At 30.2% G+C, this 27,196-nt stretch overlaps 1 protein-coding gene across 2 annotated transcripts in view; it reads left to right on the top strand.

The window, feature by feature from the left end:
• Window positions 1–21,460: 21,460 nt before the first annotated feature.
• Window positions 21,461–27,196, top strand: part of LOC100206187 (probable phosphoserine aminotransferase) — a 20,306-nt gene continuing 14,570 nt past the window's right edge. The window contains exons 1-2 of one of the 2 annotated variants that reach the window (XM_065805040.1): window positions 21,461–21,595; window positions 21,691–21,797. In XM_065805040.1, the coding sequence (XP_065661112.1) occupies window positions 21,738–21,797 (60 nt within the window). In that variant the 5' untranslated portion in view covers window positions 21,461–21,595; window positions 21,691–21,737. Of the gene's footprint in view, window positions 21,596–21,632; window positions 21,798–27,196 lie in introns of those variants that run through there. The other variant, XM_065805039.1, reaches the window with a different exon arrangement.

Raw genomic sequence — 27,196 nt, 5'->3', positions numbered from 1 at the left:
CAACAAATCAATAAACAGATAAATTAAATCAATAAACAATAATCTTTTTTCCTAACTAAAACTCTCTCATTTACAAATTTTTCCTCAATATATATACTCTATGCTTTTCCTAAAATATCCTTCAAAACACCGTCATAAATCACCGCAAAAACATATTTACAATTATTATTGGTTAAAACTATTAAAGCTATTAAATCTCTAACGTCATTAAATGTTCTAGAACTTTCCGGAATTACACTCCTCCTTGATCCTTACGGATCATCCAAATAGTAATCAAAGTATTTCGAAGGCATGCGCCGTTCCCGACCACTCCGTCGCAAAAGCATATCGATTTCTTGGGGTCTATCTTCAGCTTCGACATTTTCCTCGTTCGTCTCTAATACATCTTTAACTTGCTCTCCTTGATTTTTAGCGTTCTCTAGACCAGTTGCAGTATTCATCTTTATTTCCACATCAGGGATAATGCAGGACTGAGTATCATTTCGATGTCTAACATGTTTCACATGACGCGGAATGCCGTTCACTTCTACGATTTGTTTCGACGCATTCCGAGTTATCGTAGCTGGTTGCCACTTTGTATAGCACCTCGCATTTGGTGGTTTCAGCTAGACTTGATCGCCGATTCGAAACCTCTTGTTCGTGACATTTTGCGCAGGAAGATTCTCTTTTCCCAATCCTTTCACACCAATGGTATAACTGTATATTTTGTTCATCGGACTTGCACTATTTTTGTCGGCTGAGACATTGTACCAATATAGTGCTTCCGGTATCGACATTTTCGATCGTTCTGCTATTCTCTTGATCGTATGGTGGTTTCTTTCTACAATTCCATTGCGTCTAATTCTGCCATGTTTATATGAATATCAGACGTTTCTTTTCGCAGCCATGTTAAGAATAAGAGCATCCATCGCTAAAGAACTGGCATCAACCCACACTTTTCCCTCATCACCACACACAGCCCAATCACCACAAGCAGGCTCGCAACGTTCCACCTCAGCAAATACTTCTTTAAGCACCCACTTAACGTTCTCATCACAAATTTAATCGTCCCAACCCTTCGTCAGACTGACAGCTTTCCTCTTCAAGAGACTACAAATCACTCGCAGCCAACCACACACGGGTAAATGTCCTACCAACTGTCCACAGATTGAAAACACAACTCTCCTGGTTAACTTTTGCGAGATAGTATCAACTCGATTCCCTCTGGACCACATCAGTTTGTTACCAACCTTGCGCACACACAATCCTAACACACGAACTCCATCATTACCAATCTGCTCACCTTCTTTACTTTCTAAACCATATTTTAAAAAATGCCTCTTGACATAATCAAGACTCACCACACTTTCGTCTACGAAAATGTCGTCAACATAAGCGGACGTTCCACTCTTCACTAATTCGTCTTGATCAATGACGGCACTCACAACGGATTTCATGATCATTGGCGCAACGTTTAATCCGAAACCAAGTCGTGTCAAACAATACCTTTTATTTCGAAACACCACTGTTTGGAAGGGCAAAAGAGATTTATCAGTTTTTAGTTGAAGATAAGCCTTGCGTAAATCAATAATTGCTGGTTTGTTACCCATTCTTCTCCATTCTCTAAGCTTTTTGACACACACATCTGCATCTCTCGTGTATGTCTCAATGAAATCGTTAGCTTCTCTCCAGTCCAGAACAGGTCGGATTTTGTGGTCTTTGTTTCTCTGAATGACAGCCATTAAAGAAATCTGCCCTTTGGGCGGCTCCAATTCATTTTCGTCATACTCTAACAGCCACTTCCGATCAATCCAATCCTGTAGTTCGTTTTCATAGTCTGCTCTAGCGTGTTGTGAAATTCCGTACTGTGCCACTTTATTACGCAATCGGTCGGGGCTTTCTCCTCTCTCCATTTAATTTTTGACTCTCCATTCAACACCATTAAAAACTGCTTCATGATCTTTCTTTTTTATTTCGATTTTCCTAACTTTGTCCTTGTTCAAAGCCAATGCTCCACAGTAACTCAATCCGAACTTCGCTTTTCCCAAAGGAGAAATGGATACTCCTCCTAGTAATTTAATGGAACTCATTCCGAGCATCATATCAACTCCAAACGGTTGGAAGTCCACTAAAATAACTTCATCACGTGCTTTAATGCCATCAACCTTAAGAATCACGACCACTGACCCAGTGCACTGATGAACGTTTACTTCAAACGTTACTACCTTTTGAGAGTTTGAGTATCTACATTTACTTTTGGGGAGGAATTTTTTATTCAAAATTGTCTTCGAACATCCTGTGTCTACTAAAGCTGTCGCAACCATACCGTTAACTTTTAAACGAATAACAGATAATGCGCTCATTCCACCGTTGTTCAGGAGCGAGGTAGCGCAGATTCCTCGCTCCTGCAATCGTTTCCCTGCAGCTTCCAGCATTTCGATGCAATGTGTCCTTCCTCACCACATTTAAAACATCTAACAGTCTTCGGTGACAAGTTCTTTGCAAGCAAACAATTCTTTGCAATGTGATTCAAACCTTTGCAGTTGTAACACACAAACGCGGTTTTTGTAGCATGGCGTCTAGATACAGCGCCAACAGCGTCACTGTCAATCACATTTGCACAGTTCAAAGCAGCTCTCACTCTGGGTAACATTATATCAATCGGGTCCATTACGGCTCGAAATCTTGATGATAAAACTTCTGGCAAACCCACAACAAACGCCAAACGCAGAGACTCCTCTGATAATTTAGCAAGATAGGCTAATCGTCTTAAATCAGCCAAAAACACGTCGGCTTTTTCTCCGTCACATAATTTTCGTTTTGTAAACAGTTCATATGCAGTATAGGCATCTACAGAAAACGCCGCTAATAACACACGCTCGACTTCCACAACATCTTTTTTATCTTCCGCGGTTAAAGCATCGTACACTGCATAAGCAGCTTCTCTGAGAAGAATCGGAAAAAGTAGTTCAAGCTTTAAGTTCTGAATTTCAGCAATCACTTTCGTTCGTTGAATCCAAACAGCAGCATCCGAAGTGCCATCATACGTTTCAAACATATCAAATAATCTCATACTTGGTTCCATGCCCGGTTAGCTTGTAGTTTTTTCTCGTAATCAACAAATCAATAAACAGATAAAATACAGGGTTATTCAAAATTATAATCACTTGTATTCAAAATTATAATCACTTGTATTCAAAATTATAATCACATGTATTCAATATTATAATCGCCTTAAAATTCATGAAAATTTTATTACTTCCGTGATGGTAAGAAAAGCAAGAAAGCAAGTAACGAAAGAAATTTATAATATGGTCATAAATATGCAAGAAAGCAAAAAATATACTATCCAACAGATTTCAAATACCGTAAATCTCTGCACCAGGGCGGTTGGAAAAATAATTAAAAAATATGAAGATGGAGTTTCGTTTGTATCATCTGGTGAAAAACTTAAAGCAACTTGTCTTAATAAAAGAAGAGTTTTTGATCCAATAGAACAACTATTATACAATTCCATTTTAATTGATAATTCAATAACACAAAATGAGTTAAAAACTCTCATATATGATGTAAATGGTGTTATAATATCACAACCATCTATATCAAGAAAAATGAAAAAGATAGGGATGAGTCTCTTTGATTCCAATTGTAAGAAATGATATAGAAAAAATCAACGCAAGAATTATCTATGCAGCCGAGATATCAAGAATCGGGAATAAAATCTCGTGTTTCTTGATGAAACTGGTTTTAATCAGCATACGAAAAGAAGATATGGTTATTCACCTCTGAATATAAAAGCCTTTGTTGCTGTTCCAGCAAATAAATCGGTTAATAAAAGTTTAATATGTGCTATTGATTATAATGGGATCATTGGTTATAAATATAGAACAGGCTCTTATAATGGAATTGAATTTATTAATTTTATTTCAGTGTTGGCTCCATATTTCGCATCGCACCCAAATAGCATTTTAATTATGGATAATGCCAGAATTCATAAAACTCATGAAGTTCAAAGAGTATTAAGTTCTCTTAATATTCCATTTAAATTTATTGTGCCTTATTCTCCTGAATTGAATCCAATTGAGGAATTTTTTTCAATGTTTAAATCAAGATATTGTGCAATACGAAGAGCAAATCCAACATTAACAATTGAACAATGCTTAGATTTGGTGGCATCATCTGATAATGATTACTCATTACAATGCCATGGATTTTATGAAAATATGAGAAGATGGGTTGAAAAGGCTCAAAACGGTGAACAATTCATTTAATTAAATAAATAATATAATTTTTTTATTTAAAATTTTATTAAGTTTTTAATAAAAATTGTCAATAATTTTGAATATATGTGACTATAATTTTGAATACAAGTGATTATAATTTTGAATAGATCTTATTATAATTTTGAATAGATCTGATTATAATTTTGAATAGATGCGATTATAATTTTGAATACAAGTGATTATAATTTTGAATACAAGTGTAAATCAATAAACGATAATCTTTTCTCCTAACTAAAACTCTCTCATTTACAAATTTTTCCTCAATATATATACTCTATGCTTTTCCTAAAATATCCTTCAAAACACCGTCATAAATCACCGCAAAAACATATTTACAATTATTATTGGTTAAAACTATTAAAGCTATTAAATCTCTAACGTCATTAAATGTTCTAGAACTTTCCGGAATTACAGACCTTCTGTTTAAAATACCCTCATTTTTATAATGCCCTGTGTTTTGAATTGTATGGATTTTATTTTACTTTTAGGACTTGTTAGCAAAGCAGAAGAAGGTGACTTAAGCGAAGAGTTGCCAAGAAAGAAGGCAAAAATATTGATTTCCCAACCACCAACAACCCATTCAAAACCATTTCCATTATACTTACAATCAACAAATTCACAAATACCACCTCTTTTATCACAATAATTACCAGTAACTCCTTCTTTCTCAACCTAATCCCAATCCAAACAATTCCAGTCTTTTTCAACTAATGACTCCATTAATGATCATCCTGATTCCTATTTTTTTCTTAACAATCATAATTCGTTTCATGAAATTTTGTTCAATTCAATTGACTTTAATCAATTTCAATCAGAAAACATTCAGTCGACTTCAAACTAATTTCAAATGCCTTCTCCATCTTTTTCACTACTAGCACAACTATACTCTATTCCACAAATGCCACCACCATTGTTGCATTCACAACCAACATCGCTAACAAACTCACAACTTCCATTACCAATGCATTCCCAATAATCAGAACAAGTACCAGCACATTCATTAGTTTCTCATACAACACAGCCAACAAATTATATATGCAGTGACAAAGAAGTCACTGAAAACATGATTCCTAAAAGGGTCTTAACAGCACCCTCAGGAAAAAAGCGGGTCAAACAGTTATTAGGCCATATTTATAACAGAAATAAGTTGATGAATGCTTCACTATCAGGAAAAAAAAGGCTCCTCAAAGTTTTCCGTTTCAAAAAAAGTTGGCCTTGATCCAGCTGTGTTGCATTTAATAACAGGTAAAAAAAATATTAAATTTAAACACTTATACTCTGGAATTCCAGAATCAATTCAATTCGAGAAACTGCTAATCTGCAATTTTTACAAAACTTACAATATCCAAGTTTCCAAATTTTTCAAAAAATGATGTCAGTGTTGCGCTCTGTGAAAAAATTAATGAGCGCAGAGCTTATTTTAAAGCAGGTATTATATTTTAATGCTGTTGTTACTTCTCGTATTTAATAATAACTTTATATTTTTAGTTTTGTTTTATAGAAAAACAATAAATAATAGGATTTTTTAATTTTTTAATTTCAACTTGCTTGTGATTTTCGTGTAATCTTTTTTTTTTAATTTAAGTCTTGTGTTTGTTAATATTGTTTTAGTATATTTTTTTTAGTATTAATTATTTTGATTACCGTATAATCTCTAATAGTAACTAACTTTTATTGTCACAAGTTTGGCTAAGTTTTAGTGTCACCAATGAAATTTTATTATTTTAAAGTAATGATTAATTTTTAAATATAAATATGTTTTTGTTTTTATAATTTATCCTTGGTTTTTAAAGTTATATTTGTTTTTAACTGTTATACTGTTTTATGTTTGCTTACTATTTTGCTGTTTATTTTATATATTATTTATTATATGTTTTTATATAACTATTATAAATGTCCTTTATAAATGGTTTTTTCGCCTCAAAATATACTAAAATATCCGAATAAATAAAATTTAAAAAAGTTTAGATAAGTTATCAGGAAAGTAAACAAATTGCATTTATTCGAAAACAAAAAATTTACGTACTACCTTTTGGTTCTCGACTTATGAGATCAGAGGCTGCCTTTGGGGGAGGGGGGTTGTCCATTCCGGATTTTGCCTGGGCCTCAGGATTTTTAGGGCCTCATAATTTTAAAATTTAAATATACATTTTTTAATAAAAATATTAATATTTTTACATGTTTGCGAAATCTTTTTCTTTGGATTTGCGAACTTTAAACATTTGAACAATTTGAAGGAGAAAAGCATACCAACCAGAATAAATATACTATAACTATGGATATACTCGTATTTTCAAAGTACTCTGGCTTTTTTACTTTCATTCAGTCAGTTCTGTTTTGTTTCTCCATCCTTGTTGGCGCAGAAGGAAATTGCTTGCTACATCAAAACTTATCAGACAGTTTTTTGATTGGGAGAAAGTTCTCTGAATCTGGTCATAAAAAGAGAAAAAAAAAATTCGAGGAAGAAAAATACCTCGCCACTCAAAAGAATTTAATTTTGTGTCACCTTAAGCCACTGAGTGATGCAAATACTCAAGAGATCGCTACTTCTAAAGTTGCACATCGTCCACACCCTGATAATACCTCTCATCTTGAAGATCCACAACCTCAAGATGATCTTGACAATCTTCCTGCGCTTGGAGATGATCCAGACACCTTACCTCATCATCATGGAGAAGATAATCCAGGTCCAATACAGCTAGAAGAAGATCCAGATACACTACCTCATCATCATGGAGAAGACGATCCAGGTCCAATACAGCTTGAAGAAGATGATAATGGGATTTATGGCCCTTAACCCGAAGATGATGAACAGCCCCTCTATGTTCCAGAAATTAATCTTGTTGAAGAAAATATTACGTTTCCATCAACATCACAGTAAGTAGGAAATTATTTTTGTTTGAAAACAGTACAGTCCCTGTTATCCGTCACTCGGTTATCCGAAAAAAAAAAAATTTTCCCATTTTTTTATTTATTAATTTACCTTTCCTTTTCATAGTTTCTATTGATATTTTGCATATTTTTGCCTTGTTTTGGGTTATTTAAATAATATAAATACGCACAATTATATTAAGAACTGTAACCTACTAACGCATATAAATTTATTTTTTTTCAATTCTCCATATCCTTGTTATCCGACAATTTTTTCTCTTATCCGACACCCCTTGGTCCCGTATTAGTCGGACAATCGAGACTCTACTGTGTAAATCTTTCTTCTCTTATGAAAGATCCAATTCTAATTTCCTTAATTGTTGCATTTTAGAATTGAGGATCCTGCTCTTTGGCCCAAAATCTTAATGAATTCATTTAGAGAAATTCTGGTTCAACAAGGTCCTATAAAACTGAAGGAGGAAGATTTTTTCAAAAGATGACCACGGACGAAAATTCTCTGTGATGTATTATAAAGGGCATTTTCCAAATAGGGAAACCTATGAAAGAAAATGGTTAGTTTATTCCAAGCATTCAAACAGCATATTTTGTTTTCCTTGCAAAATATTTTCTATCGGAAAAAAGAGCACAAAATTCACTGAAAATGGATATTCTGATTGGAAACATATAACATCAGATCTCAAGGACCATGAGAAGTCCGTAAACCACAAGGAATGCTTTATAAAAAAATGGATTTGGCTGCAAGAATGAAGAAAAATGAGACTGTCAATGAATGCAAAAAAAATCAAATTAGAAGTGGAGTATTTGCAAAACATTTTGAAGAGAATAATTTCAGTTATAAAATTTCTTGCCTCTCACAATTTAACATTCCAAGAACACACTGATAAATTATTTTCTAAAGGCAATGGAAATTTTTTGGGCTTGATTGAAATGATTTCAGAATTTGATCCAATACTTCAAGAGCATCTAAGAAAAATTAAATCACACGAAGTAAGTGATCACTATCTTGGCAAAACATTCAAAACCAAATTATTCAACTTTTGGGTTCAGAGACAAAGAAATCTATAATTTTAAATTGTCAGAATGCAAAATATTATTCAATAATTATGGAATGCACTTCAGACGTAACTCACCAAGAACAATAAACCCTAGTTCTTAGATTTTACAACTGCAAGTTATTTGCAGTTGAAGAGCATTTTATTGGATTTGTTGATGTAAATAGGACAACCGGTGAAGTTTTAACAGAAACTTTCCTGAAACATTTGACAGAAGCAGGTCTATATATTAAATTGTCGAGGTCAATCATATGATAATGAAGCAAACATGAAAAGGATTCATTCTGAAGTGCAAAAAAGAATAAGAGAAATTAACCCTAGAGCGTTTTTTGTGCCATGTAGTGCCCACAGTTTGAATTTGATGGTATGTGATGCTGCAAAATCTTCTTCAAAAGCAGTGTCATTTTTTGGTGTGACTTATTATTTCAAGTAAATTTGGTCAGCAAAAAAATACAGTCTCCAGACTATGATCTATCAACAGCACAAACCGAAATTGACCAACTACTCAAGTATTTTAATGACTTTCGTGATAAAGGAATAAAGGATGCCAAACTTTTTGCTTTGGAAATTGCAGAAGAATTAGAAGTAAGTCCTCAGTTTGAAGCTGAAAACGCAATTTTAAATCCAAAAACACAGTATGTGGTGGAAGTTTTCAATGTACTGGTAGATCAAGTGCTATCATCTTTAACAAGTCGATTTAATCAACTAAAAGAACTTTCTGAGCTTTTTGGATTCTTATATAAAATTCCAGAAGTCACCCAAAATACTGAAACACTTAAGAAACATAGCAAGGATTTAGAGGTTGCCTTAACTTAAGATGGATATTCAAATTTGATTTTAAATCAATTATTTGATGAAATCAAAGCAATATCTAGTATGGTTCCAGGATAATTGCTCCCTAAGGCACTGATCAAGTTTATTTTAGAAAATCACTACGAACAATCTTTTCCAAATTTAGTTATAGCATTGCGAATTTTATTGACATTGTCACTCACTGTTGCTTCTGCAGAAAGAAGTTTCTCAAAACTTAAATTAATTAAAACCTACTTTAGGTCAAACATGTCACAGTGCAGACTTACAGGCTTAGTTGAGATATCAATTAAAATTGACGAGTTAAAGAACATAAATATTAGCGCATTAGTTGAAACATTTGCTAATATTAAAGCTCGTAAAGTCAAGTTTCAATGAAGTCATGACTATAATAATAATTTAATAAAAATAATTAAAAAAAAATTTTTTTCATTGTAGGGGGGCCTCACAGTTTGATCTTGCCCAAGGCCTCCAAAGTTAAAAGGCAGTATGAGATTCATTCAATTTTATTTCTAAAAAAATGTAAACCATTTAAATGCATCAAATAAGCACTATCGAGATAATTATCTCGATCGATTTAAATAAAGAAACATGCGCAATGTTTAGTCACGGTGGTTTAATTTTAAGCATTTGTGGACATTTATCATGCGCATGCGTTACTTAAAAAACAACAACATCGCAACTTTGATTTTATTTTTGTGATGGTCTTTTACCGTAACCTAATAAAAAAGGTCATATCATTGCTTTGAAGATGTATAAATCAGATATAAACTATAAACTGATAGAATGTGTGGCCAAGGAAAACATATTTTATTTGAAATACTTAATTTATTTATTTTTATGTGATAAAATACGCAGGAAAGTCGAAAATTATTTTATGGTCATCCTTACTACTAAAACATAATAATTAAGCATTTATTAGAATTTTTATGCTTTAAAGCTATATATATTTAAAAAAAAAAAGATGGTTTTAACTTTATAATAAAAACAAAATCACATGAAACAAAACTAAAAACATTATGCAGAATATGTGGAGAAAGTCTAGATAATGATAGTGTTCTTTTAACAAAACATATTGTTAGAATAGAATTTTGTTTTTTTATCCGAATCGAAAAGGACCACCCAAATAAGAATCCTCAAAAAATATGTTATAGATGCTTTTCAATATTAAGAAATATTGAAAAAGGTTCAAACACTGAACTAAAATTACGATCTTAGCCTGAAAATTGCAATGTAACTGAATGTGTTTGCTTTAAAGCCAATAGAGGAAAAAAAAAAAAAAAAAGATAAGTGGAAGACCTTTAAGTATTAGTTATAGTGAAAATATTTGGATTAGACACAAAATAAATAACATACAATCTAAACTTTTACCTCAAACAAAATTTAATCTTAAACTGCAAGATATTAACTTCACTTTAAACCCTCATGTGCATCTTTGTGTGTTACTATTTGCAACGAAATTATGCATAAACCAATTATTATAAAAAAACTGTCTTCATTAATTCAGTGCACCATGTCTATTACCACTTATCATTGGCAAACTAATATCAAAAACAAAATGCCCTAAATGTTCCTTTTCAATTCCAAGTGATGATTTAATTTCATCAACCAATGTCATTGAAATGATATTATATTTGCAAGAAGTATGCAAGCTAGGTTGTGGTAGATTGTTTAAAGTCTAACAACTGTCAGAACAAAAGAAACATCAAAAAACTTGTCAGACAACTCCTATATCAAGTTCAACAACATTATCAATATCATCGTCATCAACTTCACAAATAAACTTTTCAGATATATTTTCATTGGATTCAACAAGTGTTATACCAAGAAATATTGAAGATGCTGCTCTGCATTTAATAAAACAAAAAATGTCTGAAACAAAATGTCGCTTTTTGTTGCTTGGTAACTTTTTGTTTAAAATACAAAAGAAAAGACGTTGTTTAAAATACAAAAGAAAAGACGCAATGTTTTATAATTATCGATTTAGTTTTTGAACTTTCTACCGCAAATTTTTAAATAACAGCTGAGACTTTAGTTTATTTAAATTCGCATATTGCCGCAAACTTTAAAATTGTTTTTACAAGTTTATTTATAGGAGAAAAATAAAATAAAATTTCCATTAATTTATTATGTACCGGGATGGCATCCCACCCGGTACATAATAAATTAATATATATATATATATATATATATATATATATATATATATATATATATATATATATATATATATATATATATATATATATATATATATATATATATATATATATATATATATATATATATATATATATATATATATTGTTGGTTACAGAAAATCGAATCAAAGATTTCATGAAGTAGTTCCGTGAAAACTGGCCAAACGCTTCAATCACACCCAAGCTTCATTTGCTGGAGTACCATGCATTACCTTTCATTAGAAAATGGGGAGTAGGACTAGGTACTTATGGAGAGCAAGGTGGAGAAAGTCTTCATGCTGAAATCAACCGCATGAAGAGTACCTACTGCCATATGAAAGGAGTGCGTAGATTAAAAAGCATAATGAATGAGCATTTCATAAAAAACAACCCGACTGTAAAAAAATACCAAAAAAAAGCTCAGCCAAGAAAAAGAAAAATTGTAGATGCTAAAAATAATACGATAAAATACTGCAAAATGATTTAAAGAAATAAATGGCTGTATTAAAGCCTATATAATATTTCTGTCAGTATTTTTAACCTTTCAAATAAAAAGAAAACTTACCAATCTTTAAAAGCATTATATTATCACAAAAAAAAGTAACCGGTTTTTGATTTTTGCTTTGAACAATTCACAAACTTTCATATTAAAAAAAAAAATCAAGGTAGTCACTAAAAAATTTAAAACTTTAGAATATAGACTACAATGTAAGCACAAGTTAAACTTCGCCTAAAAAACAGCTTAGTTTCATTTTAGTCCCACTTCTATTCACTTTGTAAAATTATTTAAATGATAGCTTTGATGACACATATCATACCTAAAGTATTGTTTTGAAATCATTTCTTATAGACTATTTAGAAATATCTACAAATAAATCTAATTTGAATTTTAGCAACTTTATTAGTAGTTCTTTGTTTACTTGCGGACATTATTGTTTACCAACATTTGAGCAGAATATAACGCATGCGCATAATAAATGTCCATTACTAAACCACCGTGTAGTAAAGATCGACAATATGCTTACATTAACTCGTTCTTAACAAAATCTGAGCCAAAGTCAATAAAAAAAAACATTTACTTTAATATTAGTGAATTTACTTTTTATTTTCTTGTTAAAATTTATGAAAGTTTGTATTCATACTTGAGGTAATTTATTATTTATACATTGTATTTCTGTTTTTAGACATCGATATTTTTAAATAAATGTTATATTGAACATTTTTATTTTTCTATGCTTGATTTGTCTTATTTCGCGCTTACCGGTTTTAAATATTTAAAATGTTTATGAACGTTTTTAAAAAAATATATTCTAAAAAACTACATCTTAAAAAATAAAATTCCAGCGAATTCGCTAAACATCCATTTTTTATATATAAACATGAAAGTTAGCTATGAAAGATAACTTTAAGTTTACGGGGAAAGTTCAATGGGTTTTGGAACAAGATTACTGGAAAAGTTCACTGGGTTTTGGAACAAATTCGCTGAAAAAGATCACTGGAAGTTCGCTGGGTTTTGGAACATTTTTTCACTGGAAGTTCACTGGGTTTTTTTGTAAGGACGGGATTAGCCATTTTGTAGGACTGGGGCAAAACATAATCTTAAATATTGTAGGCTAATACCAGAGATGTCTCTAGCCCAAACACCTTCTTTAAAAAATTCTTTGTCAAATTAAGAGTAGTTTATTGCTAAAAACTAATGCCTATCAACAATAACAAAAAAGGTTTGTGTTTTAAATTGTTTTCTGAATGTCAAAACTGCATCTGTGTCTCTGATTTTACCTACATCAAAGAACCTTGCACGCTTTATCATTCTAGTTTCTTTGTATTCATTTAAGACAATTTTTGCTTGACCTTTAAAAGGATCATGTTTGGTTTCAAGCTAGATCATCGAGGAGCTTGAAAGTTTCACTACCGTACATATATTTTCTATACCAGGTTCTTGGAACGCTTGCTGACAATGTTAAGTTCAAATGTCAATCTATAGTTTGCACATCATAGCTGTTTTCAGTCGATTAAGACAGAGTAAGTGAACGTGCTTGTTTAACTGCTTCTGGCTTTGTCAAAGAACACTGCAGTTGCTGATAATGTTTCCAACACTTCTGAGTAGTTTAGCCATAGTTTTCGCTGCATCTACACGTGAAGATCTCCTAGTCTGTGAAAGGCCTTTAACAGTATACACCTTGTTATTCATGCTTGCAATAAATTTCTCCTATCTTTGTGGAGGCTCAGGCAAAAAAATTTAAAAAAATTTTCTCGTTTACATCAAATAAAGAAATTGCCTGCGAGCAACATTCAGGAGAAACATTATCATTTAATTTCACTTTTAAAAAGCCTTTTTTTAGATCCCCTAAATTTCTTCAGATGTTCCACTTTTCTTCTTCTTTTTTCTCTTTTCATATGCCATGCTTTACGGTGTCTGTTGCAGCCATCTGCCGTTTTGAATTGAAAAACACAAGATTTCGTCAATCTAAAAAATATAAATTGAAATAAATAAACAAAAAGAATTAATTGTTAAAAAAAAAGAAAATTAAAACATAATGCTGAAAAGTATAATATTTTTTATTTTTAGATATTTGCATATTTTTAACAAGTATAAGCCAAGGTTCAATAAAAAAAACTGCTCTTTACTACATTAGTGATAATGTGATATGTTAACATTATTTTAGCAACTAAAACTATAATGCTTTCAAATAGATTTATTATTCGAATTTAAATTAGCTTGTAATGTGTTGTTCACAAAAAAGCGGAAACAGTCATCGTAGGGCTTCCTTACTAAGCAATGAGCTAATTTGAAGGATTAGGCAGCATATTTTATTAAGTTAGGATCAATTGGTATATTATATATATATATATATATATATATATATATATATATATATATATATATATATATATATATATATATATATATATATATATATATATATATATATATTTATATATATATATATATATATATATATATATATATATATATATATATATATATATATATATACACTCAATAAGTGTTTATTTTTAACTTTAACAGATGCCCAAACTTGTTTAAAAGGACTTTTATAGAACTGATTAACTTCATGAGAGATAAATGCGTCAGTAATGTAGATAGTTGCACCGCCACCTAGACGTCTGTTTTGGCGTCTATATCTTTATGATATAGGTTATACCAATTAATATTTAGTACTGAATCATTTTGAAACCATGTTTCAGAAACATGATAATCAAAGGTTCTAAATATTACAATTAAATCAGCCATTTTATTACAAAGGAATCTTGGATTAGCATAGTAACAATTAAAGCAGTTTTTTTTATTGTTGTTATGAAGATTTTTACCATTGTATTTTGATTTCATTGGTAAAAGAGTGAAGGATGGGTAGTAGCGTTTTTGTAGTGGTTTGTATGTTTTTGAGTTTGACAACTCCGCTGTTTTGTATTCCACATCTCAAGGGCGATGTTTTTAAATTGATATTGCTACTTAATTTGTGTGTGTGTGTGTGTGTGTGTGTGTGTGTGTGTGTGTGTGTGTGTGTGTGTGTGTGTGTGTGTGTGTGTGTGTGTAATTTATTTCGCCGTTAAAGAATGTTTACTTTGCCACATATAAAACTTTACCACATATAAAAAAAATTCTACATAACCGTAACATGAAAATATATATAAAAACGTAAATCAGAATTAAAACAGAAAATAACTAAGAAAATTAAGAAATTCAAAATAGCAAATAATTAAGAAGTGTTGAAATGCTAACAACCGTTAAAATGTTTAAGAATCATTTAAAAAAATTTTTTGAATAAAAAAATAATAATATAAAATTTCATAATTAACATAATCTCAAGATAAATTTTTAACATCATCACTTTAATTTTATTGATATAAATAAATTTGTTATTATTTGATTAAACTAACTTTAACAAAAAACATTTGAAGTCGGATAAATTAAAATCCCTGAACAGTAATAATCATTTTGATTCATTTTTAAATTCCTCCAATGTAGTCTTGTTTTTGTTGACAATCTCTGGGAATTTTTTCCACAGATAAGGTCCGCGGTATTTAATTAAATAAGAAGGTAATTTTAAATTATACTTGAGAAGAACAAAGTTGTTACCTGAAAACTTTGTTGAATATTTATGATTAATTTTATTAAAATAAGTTTGAAAAATTTATGGGGACAATTCCATTTTTGTTTTAAACATAAGCAGTAAAACTTGGTGTAAATTGAGTTTCTACTCATTTAAAGCACCGAGCGCACGTAAAAGTGGTTCTCAAGGAGTATTTCTGTAAGCTCCAAACACTATTATGCACCCATGTTTTTGTTTGTTGTAGATTTTCTTAAGTTTTGTATAGCCAGTACTAGCCCACACAATACTACAGTAAGACAAATAACTGTGAATAAAGCAAAATACAATTTTTTCAGGTATGCTACATTTAGAAAAAGTTTAGCCTTAAACATCATTGCAACATTTTTTGAGAGTCTTGTTTCAATACTATTTATATGTGAATACCACAGTAAATTTTCATCCAGTTTTACTCCTAATAAGTTTACGTATATTTCTTTTTTAATATAAGTATAATTAATTTTAAGATTTGGTAACTTTAGAGGAGTGTTTTCTGATTTATTTACTTTATGGAAAAGTATATATTTTGTTTTATCCATATTTAATGAAAGTTTGTTACTTACGAACCATTCAGTAACTTTACATAACTGTTCATTAATTATTTTAAAAAGTGTTTTAATATCTCTGTGAGAACAAAAAAGATTGGAATCATCAGCAAACAAAGTTAGGTCTAAAAGGTTTGTTGCTAAGTATAAGTCACTTATGTACAATAGAAATAAGAGAAATAAGAGTGGTCTTAAAATTTTTTTTTTTTTTTTTTTTTTTTTTTGTTCTTTTTATTACATTATAAATAAGCATTTCGTTACAATATTTAAAATACAAATATATAATAATAAAAACTTAATTCGGAGTACGAACTAGTTCGTTATCCGAAAAGTTCGTTAACCGAAACGCGTTTTCCCATAGGCCGCCATTAAAAAATTTTTAATTGGTGGATTTTGCCGAAATAATGGGGGAAAAAATTCAAAAAATTGTCCAACTTGATAAATAAAATAGGAAAAGGTGAAATGATTGAAACCTGAGATTTATGCACTTTTAAAAATTGAAACAAATTGAAATTGTGCATGAAAATTGCTTGTCAAAGTTTTAGAAAAAACTAAAAATTGAACATGAACATTGCTTATCAAAAAATGAAAATTCAACAAGAAAATTGCTTGTCAAATTTTTACCAAAAAATTGAGAATTGAACTTGAAAAATGCTTGTCAAAATTTTACGAAAAAATTGAAAATTGAACATGAAAAATCCTTGTCAAATTTTCGGTTTTTTCGGAATTTCCGGTTCGTTAACCGAGGTCCAGTTCGTTAACCGGGGGAGGATTTTGGGCAAACTTTCGGTTCGTTAACCGAAAGTTCGCTAACAGGGGGTTCGTTAACCGGGGGACGACTGTATATATATATATATATATATATATATATATATATATATATATATATATATATATATATATATATATATAATAATCGTTATTAAATAATAAAAGAACGCGGGAACTCGTAGATGACCATACGGTCTTGTCGTCGAGTACGCTAAGAAATGGTCGTGTTAAAATTTATAAGATATTTACAAGATAAAAAATAAGTTAACGAAGGAAGAAACTTACAATATTCCGTTACAAATACAAGATACATTATTATATATTACAGTTGTTAATGATGCATATATAATTTTTATAAATCAATAGTTAAATAGGGGGTAAAAAGGAAGATCACTAAAAAAAAAATATCAAAAGTATATTGTTACATCTTCGATTGTAAAAATGAGTTCTTTAAGCTTTCGTTTAAAAGAAAAGTAGTTACTTTGATGAATAAAATCCTTAGTAAAATTTGTTAAAACCATTTTATTCCATAAGAATGGTCCGCGATAATCAATACAAAAATTAAAAAGATTTGTTTGAAAAATGGGCTGCTTAATAAAATTATCATTCCGCAAAATGTAATTATTTTTATCTTTCGATGAATACAAATTATGGAAAGAAATAGGGGATGAATTGGTTTTACATTTAAACATAAAACAAAGAGTATTTAAAATGTTAAGCTCATATATATTAAAAACTTTCATTTCAAATAAATAAGGCTTGGCATGAGTATAACGGTCTTTAATATATATGAGACGTGCTACGTGCTTCTGCTGACAATAAAGAGGTTTAAGTTTAATTTTCTTTGCACTACCTCAAGCAATGTTTGCATAATTTATGTGACAATGAATAAATGAGTGATATAAATGTACTAAAGTACGTTTATTTAAAACATTTCTTGCTTTGTACAATATTCCTATACTTTTTGAAATTTTACTTGATAAGTTTTTAATGTGACTTTTAATCCATGTAAGATTTTCATCTATACAAACACCTAGAAAGTTGGTTACTGTTACTTGTTTAATTTGTATATTGTCAATAACAAGATGAGGCATGTTAATTGGCAGTTTATGTTTTTTGATAAGAGAATGGAAAAGAACCCATTTAATTTTATCAATGTTAAGAGATAATTTGTTAGTCTTAAACCAGTCAGATATTTTGATTAACTCAATGTTCAAGCAACTAAATAAAGAAGGAATGCTTTTGTGTGACATAAATAAATTGGTGTCATCAGCAAACATAATTGTTATTAAATCCGAGGCTTTGTATAAGTCATTAATATAAATAAGGAAAAGAAGAGGTCCTAATATGGATCCTTGAGGAACTCCACATGTAATATTTAACAAATTTGATGATAATGTTTCATCGGCGTAAACAAATTGTTTGCTATTAGTTAAATAACTTTTTAACAATTTTAAAACATTGCCTGTTATACCACAACATTTTAATTTTTTAGCAAGAATTTTATGATTAACGGTATCAAACGCTTTTGCTAAATCAATAAATACTCCCAATGTGAATTTAGAATTATTAAATAAGTCTGATATACTTCTTGTAAGCTGAATAGTTGCATGCTCTGTTGAATTTTTTTTTTTTAATCCATATTGCATGTTATATAATAATTTTTTGATAAATGGTGATTGTATATTCAGTTGTACAAAATTCTTTCTAAAATTTTAGAAAAAACAGAGAGGATAGTAATTGGACGATAGTGTTTAACATTTGTTTTTTCTCCTTCTTTAAATATAGGAATAACTTTTGCTATTTTTAAATCATCAGGAAAAACTCCCTGATTAATAGAGCATTTAAAAATTTGGAAAAGTATGTCTTTTAAAACGTCAAAACAGTTTATAATAACATTCCCATAAAATAGAGTCCTGAGGAACCCCACTATTTATGGAATATGGAATTGTGTTATTTTGATCATAATATAATTCATTACGCTTCATTGTTAACTGAGGGTTTAAATACCTTTCAGCCTTTGTCAAATCCATGCTTATAAAAACATTTTTGTAATAATCTAAATTTTTCAAATTTTGTACTGCTGTAAGTAATGGATTTTTTTCAGAAATATCCGATAGTTCGACAATAGTTGAAAAATGAAATAAATAGATATAAGATAATACCAACTAATAAATTTTTTTTCGCGCAGGTATTTAAAATATATGTATAACTAAAATAAAAAAGGGTGGACGTAATAAGAGATGTTGATAATAATTTGTATATTTTATTACAAATAATTAATTTCAAAGATAATTAGTAACACTAAATTAGTAAAATGCCTGCTATATGAATTGCATTACGACCCTTATTTTCAATTGCAGCAGTTCGGCAGGAGTTGATCAGATCTTGACAACGTTTAAAAGAAATTTTTTTTTAAGCTTTCCAAACAACGTTTCATAATTCGTGTTGATTTCTTGGTTTTTCTTTAGAAAAAAGGGAAAATTCGTGATCTTTTTTGTTTTCTTTATTAATTAGTTTTAAGATTGCGTAATTTTTAGACGATCTCTTTTGCAAAAAATTACTAATCCATTTTTAAGATTAAACAAGATGTTTATTATAAATGATTAATCGCTAAACCCGACTATTTATTTGACCACAATTGTACATTTTCTTTTTAATCTTTATACCAGACAAACCCATAACAATGTTAAAAAAAAATCTGGCCCATGGTTCGAAAAACTCCATGCATTCACATCGTCTTTTGATATATTATAAATTATAATAATAACGATTTTTACAGCGCATAATCAAACACGATAGTCACGCATTGTTACGATACGTTTTATACCATAGATCTTTATCTGAGGTAAACATCTTGATAAAAAAGTTAAAATCACAGTGTTTTAAACCCCGTTTCAATGACTTAAACATGATTATATTAGTTATGCTTCATAGCTTTTATGGGGTTGGGAGTGGGGAGGGGGGTAAAGGAGGTGGTAAAAATTCTACCAAAGAAGGTGATTTTCAAGTTATTGTCGTTTTTTTACGAATTTAGCCGGCTAGTTGGGTATTTGACACAATTCAGTCGGATAAATAATAGTTTTGAGGATCTTTTTTCTTTCTTTCAAGAAGCCAGTCGTTCTTTTTAATGATTCATCCTCCTTATTTTATTTGTAGAATCGCCTCTATACAGATGTACTGTTTACATCAAAGAATTTGTGTATAAATAAAAAAATACTTTAGTAGCCAATTATCGGTTGATGACCGAATCGGTTTTAAACCAATATTGGTTGATAACCGAATTATCGGTAACAAAAATACTTGTGTGACCGATAATAATGTTTCTATAAACGATATTTATTTGCTCCCGCTATTATTAAAACTTGCTTAATGCATGTATATATGTATATAATTACTTATAGAAGATTGGTATGTAAAATATTTGCGCAATTTAAATGACGGGGGCGGTGTTATTCAAGTCTAAAAAAGTTTGCGATCTATATTGCGAAATGTCTTTGTGAATTTATTTGCATCTGATAAAAATTTTGAACAAAAATTTAGTATCGCATTTGCTGTAAACCACTAAACGCGTCAATAGAACAAATATATTATTAGGACTGTAAAAAAGTAATATTAAGTGACTTCAAATAAGTAAGTATGCAATAAGTAAATAATATACTAAAAACATTTAATTTATTTTGCTATAGGTTTTTATATATTTAATCTAATTTGATATATAACCTGACCCAAACTCTAACCCTCCTTTATTTTCATTTAAATAACCGAGATTTTAATAAAAACAGAGATTTTAATAAACTAATCAGTGGATAATACACTAGCAAATTCTTATTTGAAAACCCAGTAAAAAAGTATAGAAAGAGAAAAGAAATAACACTAGTATCAAATCACGTTTTTTTTTTATATATTTATCAATAAGTAAAATAAACCTAAACGAAATACTTGAGATGCATTTAATTGTTAATTATTAATTAAATAAACTTTAAAGATGCAAATAATTAATGTGCAACAATATTTATTATTTCATTATTTATACATAATTGATTATTTACACATAATTTTAATTTAATTTCCAAAATAAATAAAAAATTGAAATAGCCTACATTAGAATAATTTAATTTTTATAATATAATATTTAAATAATAACAAGGCCGACGACACGGGTTTCGAAGTCCTGGTGTCGTCGGCTCGGAAGATATTATACAAACTTCCACATCTGAAAAGGTGGAAGTTTGTATAACATATTTGATAACAATTTCGTATACCTGAACTGAAAATCTCCGAAACAAAAATATGAAATAAAAAGATGCTACCCGTAAAATTCCTGAAAAACACGGCAATATTATTATAATTCTTATAAATATAAGCATAAAATATAAGGATGATGAAATACGTATTAGTTAATTCTATTAAAAATTGTTTCAAATAGTTATACTATTTGAAATTTTTAATTGAATAAATATATACTAAATGGCTTCAAAGATTAGGTGTTGAAATAGATATTTCAACTCCTAATCTTTGGAGCCATTTTTTAATCTGAGACGTTAGAAGTCGTTGTACTGTAATTTCAAAACTCTTTCAAACATAAACTTTTTCTTAAAAAATGAACTATTACATAATTCTTATAATTATTTTTGTGTGTGGTTTTAATTTACAAGGGGGTTACAATGATCTAAAAGCGCAAAATGTCACAACTACTTCTCCGCCCCCAATAACTATCGTGGCTAAACGTAAAGTAACACGCTTTTTAAACGTGTTTATGCAACACTACACGTGAATACACCCTCCTACATAACCTTTATAAATAATTTCTTTTTTTTAAAGAACTCAATTAATATTTATTAATAATTAAACTGCATAAACATAAAAAAAACTTTTTTCTACTGATTTGTAAGATCTGATTTATCATCAAATAAAACATTTAAATAAAAATATAAGTTTAAATTTGAAAAAGAATATCTGCGGCAAAGCGTAACTTTTTTTTTTTTTTTATGTCGATAGTTACAATTTATTTCAATTTAATTTTTGTTGGCATTTTTTTTATGAAGAAGTTCCTCTGTGTTTAGCTGCTGGCTGTGTTGGTGGTTTCAGTCAGTAAAAAATTCCAAGAAATATGAGTTTCCAAGAACGTGTTGTGAATTTTTTCCCTGGACCAAGTGCATTACCCATAGAGGTTTTATTCTTTACATATTCTCATTATTATTTATATCATTATCACTATTATTGCTATAATTGAAAATAATAATATTATTATTAATAGTAATATTGTTTTCAATACTTTCAAAATTTAAATTCAAATTTTTCAAAAGTTAAATTTAAATTTTATTCAATAAAATCTATATTGATATACATCTTTTAAGACTAGGTTTTAAAATTTAATATGGCTTAACTTTGCACAAGTTATCTTTTTTTATTGTACTTTTTTTTACCATTTTTGGATTGTTACTTTCATAATAACTTTGTTTCAGTAATTCAAGTTGTTTTAATATCATTACATTTAATTACATTTTATGCAGATACATATTTAGTGCATGTGCATAAAATGTAATTAGATGTAATGGAGTTTTTCTAACACATTTTGTATATTAGTATTCTAGATATTTCCGTACTTACATATGAAAATCTTTCATATTTTCAATATCTAATAATTTTTTTTAGTTAAAAGTAATATTTTAAAGTTTTGTGTTTTTACACTAACAAAATGATTTGTTGCATAAAGTTTACTTTATAGATTAAAATTAATTAGCAAAATTTTAAAGAAACTTGAATGTCTTAGGGTGAGTCAGTTGTTTCTTGAGTTGTGTTTCTTGTAAAAAAAGATATCAGTTTTAGTTAGTAATGTTCCTGGTAATGTCAGGTTTCCTGAGCTTTGAAGTAACTCTCAGGGAGACTAATTCCATCAACAGCTGTAAAATATCAGAGTACTAACAGTGCCATGTTGCACATAGATGGTATCCCTGTTCTTACTTTTGTGTGTGAATTGAGTGTACATTGTCAAGGCCACATTTGATACCCTTTGACTATAGTATCATTTGATACCCTTTGACTAAAGTCATCATCACCAAGTTCTTTGAATCTATCATTCACTAATATTCGTGGGCTCTGAAGTAACTTTTCTTCTTTTAAGTCTTATCTCTTGCAAAGTTTATGAAACCTACCTGCTCTTTGTGAGACTAATTTGAGTTCAGCTGTCTCATCTTGTGATCTTAGTGTTGATGGTTGTCATTCTTTAATTCTTAAAGACTCCAATAGTCACATGTTTGGCCTGGGCATTTACATTCATAACAACTCACCCATTTGTTGGGAAACTAGGTTTAAACCCACAGATTATTCTTGTATGTAAATTTGTTGAGCACCACATCACTCAATCATCTTTCTCTTTGTTCTATATTGCTTTCCTTTATCTCAAGACTGCACTCTTTTTGATTTTATTTCTGATCAAATTGACCAAGCCCTTTCCCTTTATCCTTCAGCCATTAATGTTGCTGTTGGTGACTTTAATGCTCATCACACTGACTGGCTTGGTCCTAGTGCCAGTGACTTGCAACTGTTAAGGCCCACAACTTTTGTCTTTCTCAATCTCTAACACAAATAGTCAACTTTCCAACTTGCTTTCCAGACAATCCGACATTTCCAGACATTTACCATCTCTAGTGGACTTATGTCTTGTTTCTGATCATAGTCAGTGCTCATTTCTCCACATTCACCCTTAGATGCTCCTCATCAGGCTTTTATCTCTCTAAAACTATTATCTCAATCTTTTTCATCATCAGAATCCTCATATTATCATACCTCTTACAACTACCTTGAAGCTGACTAGGACTCTTTCTGTGATTTTTTTTGTGATGACCCTTGGATAGAAATCTTTCGTCTTGCTGACAAATGACTTTTTTAAGTTAATTCTTGGATTCAGGCTGGCATATAATATTTTATCCTCTCAACAATTTTATGTCAAACCTTACTTTCCGTGGTTTTCCTCTCATTGTGCTGCTGCAGCTTCCAATTGTATCCATTACTTCCATATCTATTGCCAAAACCATTCTCCTGAAAACATCTAATTTATGTCTGTTTACTATTGCTAAAAACCATTGTAAAAAGGTTTTGTCTAATGCCAAAGCTTCGTATATTCAGGTCACAAAATCTTGTATTTCATCTCAAAAATTAGGCTCTAGAGACTTCTGGAGAATCTTAAACCTCTGAGACATGTTGTGTTCATATTAAAGTGAATAATAAAAAAAAAATGATTAGGCTAAATTTTTTTAATTGAAACAAAAGAATAAATGCTTACCAAGAAAAAACTAACTTTCTTCTTCCTATCATAAGCAAGGTTTTTGAGTCTTTAATAAACAAACAATTAATCTCTCATCTTGAATCTAATAATTTACTTTCTGATCATCAACATGGATTTCAGTCTTCTTTTTTTACTGCTGATTTGTTAACGGAATTAACTGATAGGTTTTATTATGTATTAGATAGATGTGGAGAGGTTAAGGCTATCACTCTCAGGATTTCTAAAATCTTTGATTAACGATCTCCCAGAAATTCTTTCATCTAAGATGGCATTGTTTACTGATGATACTACCATTTATTTTTGTCTTGATAAGAAGCCGACACTCTCTGATTGCTTGGAGGAGGCATTTGAGTGTGAAAGGCATCTCACTTCTGCTGTACCATCGGGCTCAAAGTTGCTGATAAACTTTAACTCAGATAAGACTCAATTTTTTTCAGCTAATTGTTATCACAATTAATAACGTGTTCATAAATATAGGAACGGTTATTTATGAACATCACTGTTCATAAATAACCCTTCCTATATTTATGAACAGTGATGTAGTTGATGGGTCAACTCTTCTATGATTTACTCTTACTTCAATATTTCTTGCAAACTATATTTCAGATCCGTTGCATAATTAACATCTACTATGGTTGCATCTCTTTATTGTGCTTGCCATTTTTCTACTTCGGATTCGATTCTTTATCTCTAAAAACTCAAATCTGTCTTTGTATGGAATACCATATTAGAAACAAATCTTCAAATGATGCTTTTTTTATTTTAGGCAAAGTACAAAAAGGTATTATAAACATAGTTAGACCTGCTCTTGCAGCCAACCTTCAACCATTGTCACATTGTTGTAATGTTGCTTCTTTTTCTCTTTTTTATAAATACTAAAATGGGCACTTCTCTAAAGAGTTAGCTCTTGTGCCGTCTATGTTGGAATAGGGCACCTGCAAAGGGTTACCTGCTAGGGTACCTGGTTGTATGCGAGTAAAAAGTAGCTACATCCTTGTTCCCAATTTTTATAGTGCTTAAATGTGACACTTTGAATGTAGTCTTGTGATATTATGCTCCCTTTAACACATTATGTAGAATGTTTTATTTATTTGCTGTATATTCATCATTAACTATTAATAGTTCTTATTTACAAATGTCAACACTTTTTTGTGCCCTGGCAATATATAATTAAGACAAAGTTGTATCTTTTTACTAAAGCTGTTTTTTCATGTTTAAAAAAATTATATTCATCTAACTTTTTTCCCTTTAACATCAATCCTTTGAAGTTCTCTCTTGTTTTTATGCTTTTATTTATTTTTATTTTATGATTTAAAAGTGGAAATTTTTTTTTGCTAATAGGTAAATGTTTTTTTTAGTTATTGTTTAAGTGTGCAGATCCTTTCCTCTCCAGATCCTCTTATGAGTTTGTCACTAAAGCGAATTTATATTGGGTTGGGGAATAAGTTCATTCTGTTTTTTTCAAAGAGCTTTCTTTAAACAAAAATTTATTATTATAACAAAAATTTATTAATTATGTATTCGCCGTTACGGTTTACAACCTCCTCCCACCTCGCAACCAATTTATTGATGCCGTTCCGCCAAAAATTGCCCAATCTAGTGTCGAAGGAGTTGTTAAGTCAGTTTTTGAGGTCCTCTTTGTTGTCGAAGTTAACACCCTTCATTTGATTTGACAAGGAACTGAAAAGGTGATAATCTGTTGGTGCAAGGTCCGGAGAGCACGGTAGATGTTCCCATTCGAGCTCTTAGAGTGCAATTTTGACAACTTGTGCAACATGGGGTCTAGCGTTGTTGTGGAGCAAGTTGACTTAATTAACTAAAAAGCCTTATTGTCAGTCCCATAGCCTCATTTACGTGGTGTAGTTAGGCAATGTAGAGCTCCTTGTTGACTGTTGGGTTCCTTTTAAGCATTTCCCAGTGTATCATGCTTTCCCAGTCCTACCAAACACAGATCATGGTTTTTTTCGTCTGGAGATCTTGCTTGACTCTCGGTGTCGGCCTGTCTCCTGGGGCCACCTACTCTTTTTTTTGTTTCATATTGACGTACAGGCATCATTTCTTATCTCCAGTGACGATTCAGTACAAAAAGCGCTGTTTATGGCCGCATATTGCTTGATGGCGCGCAAGGTGTTGAGTGGCAATTTTAAGACAATTTTCTTTACTGACTTCGTTAAGCTTGTGAGGCACCCAGGCTCCCAGTTTTTTGGCAAATCCCATTGAGTTAAAATGATTTAGGATCATCTTATGATCGCAATTTATTTTTCGTCAAGTTCACAACTTATTTGGAGACCATCTTCCTGCAAAAGTGCCTTCAGATGCTCCTTATAGAATTCTGTGGGTTGTCCGCTGTGAGGTATGTCTTCAAGGTCAAAGTCGCCATTTTTGAACTTTGCAAACCATTTCTGTGCTGCGCACTCACCTATGACACCTTCTCCATACACGTTGCATATGTCACGAGCGGCTTCAGCTGCTTTTTGACCGCAAAGAAAAGGAGGTGTCAAAAATGCTGATTTTTGCCACCTGGGTACTCCATTTCTAAGGGTGGAAAATAGGAAAAACTAAAAATATTTGAAAAAACAAATAACACAGTTCTGTAGAGCAAAAAAAGCACTGTCTAATGAAAACAAACACTTTGCTCAATGAAAAACAAATCCTTTAAATAATCCTCTTTGAAAAAAACCGAATGAAGTTATTCCCTGACCTAATAATAATGTTGTTTTTACAATTCAACTATTTTTGGAAAGTTCATTACTTGAAATTGATGTAACAATAGGTTCCTGATTGTAAAGCTTCATATCTCTAGGTTTTTTTTGTCATACATATTTCATTTTAAGGTTGTTTTTTTTATATTAATAAGTAAACATTAATTTACCTAATAAATTGCAATTATTTGACAAAAATAATTTGAACTGATTGTTTTGATCTACAAAATTGAGTTATGAATTGTTTTTAACTGATTATAGTTGTTTATAGTTTTAACCGATTAATGATCATTTTTTACCAATTTTTGTTTCAATTGATTTTAGAGATTTCCATATTCATTTTAAATTCAACCAATTAAAAATTTTTTCTATTAATTTTATTGATAGAATCAGTCAAAAAAACATTTTAAAAGTATTTTAAAAAAGACTTTTAAATGTTTTTTTTTTTTTCGACAGAAGACTAAAATGTGAGCTCTGGGTTTTTCAGTTATATTACTTTCTGACTGAAGCTATCATTGTTTTAAAATTTAATGCTACTATGGGCGATGTTTTTTTTTATAATTGCAATAATGAAAAATA

This window comes from Hydra vulgaris, chromosome 09 (genome assembly GCF_038396675.1).
Source record: "Hydra vulgaris chromosome 09, alternate assembly HydraT2T_AEP".
Taxonomy (NCBI): domain Eukaryota; kingdom Metazoa; phylum Cnidaria; class Hydrozoa; order Anthoathecata; family Hydridae; genus Hydra; species Hydra vulgaris.
This window is presented reverse-complemented; position numbering and strand designations above follow the sequence as displayed.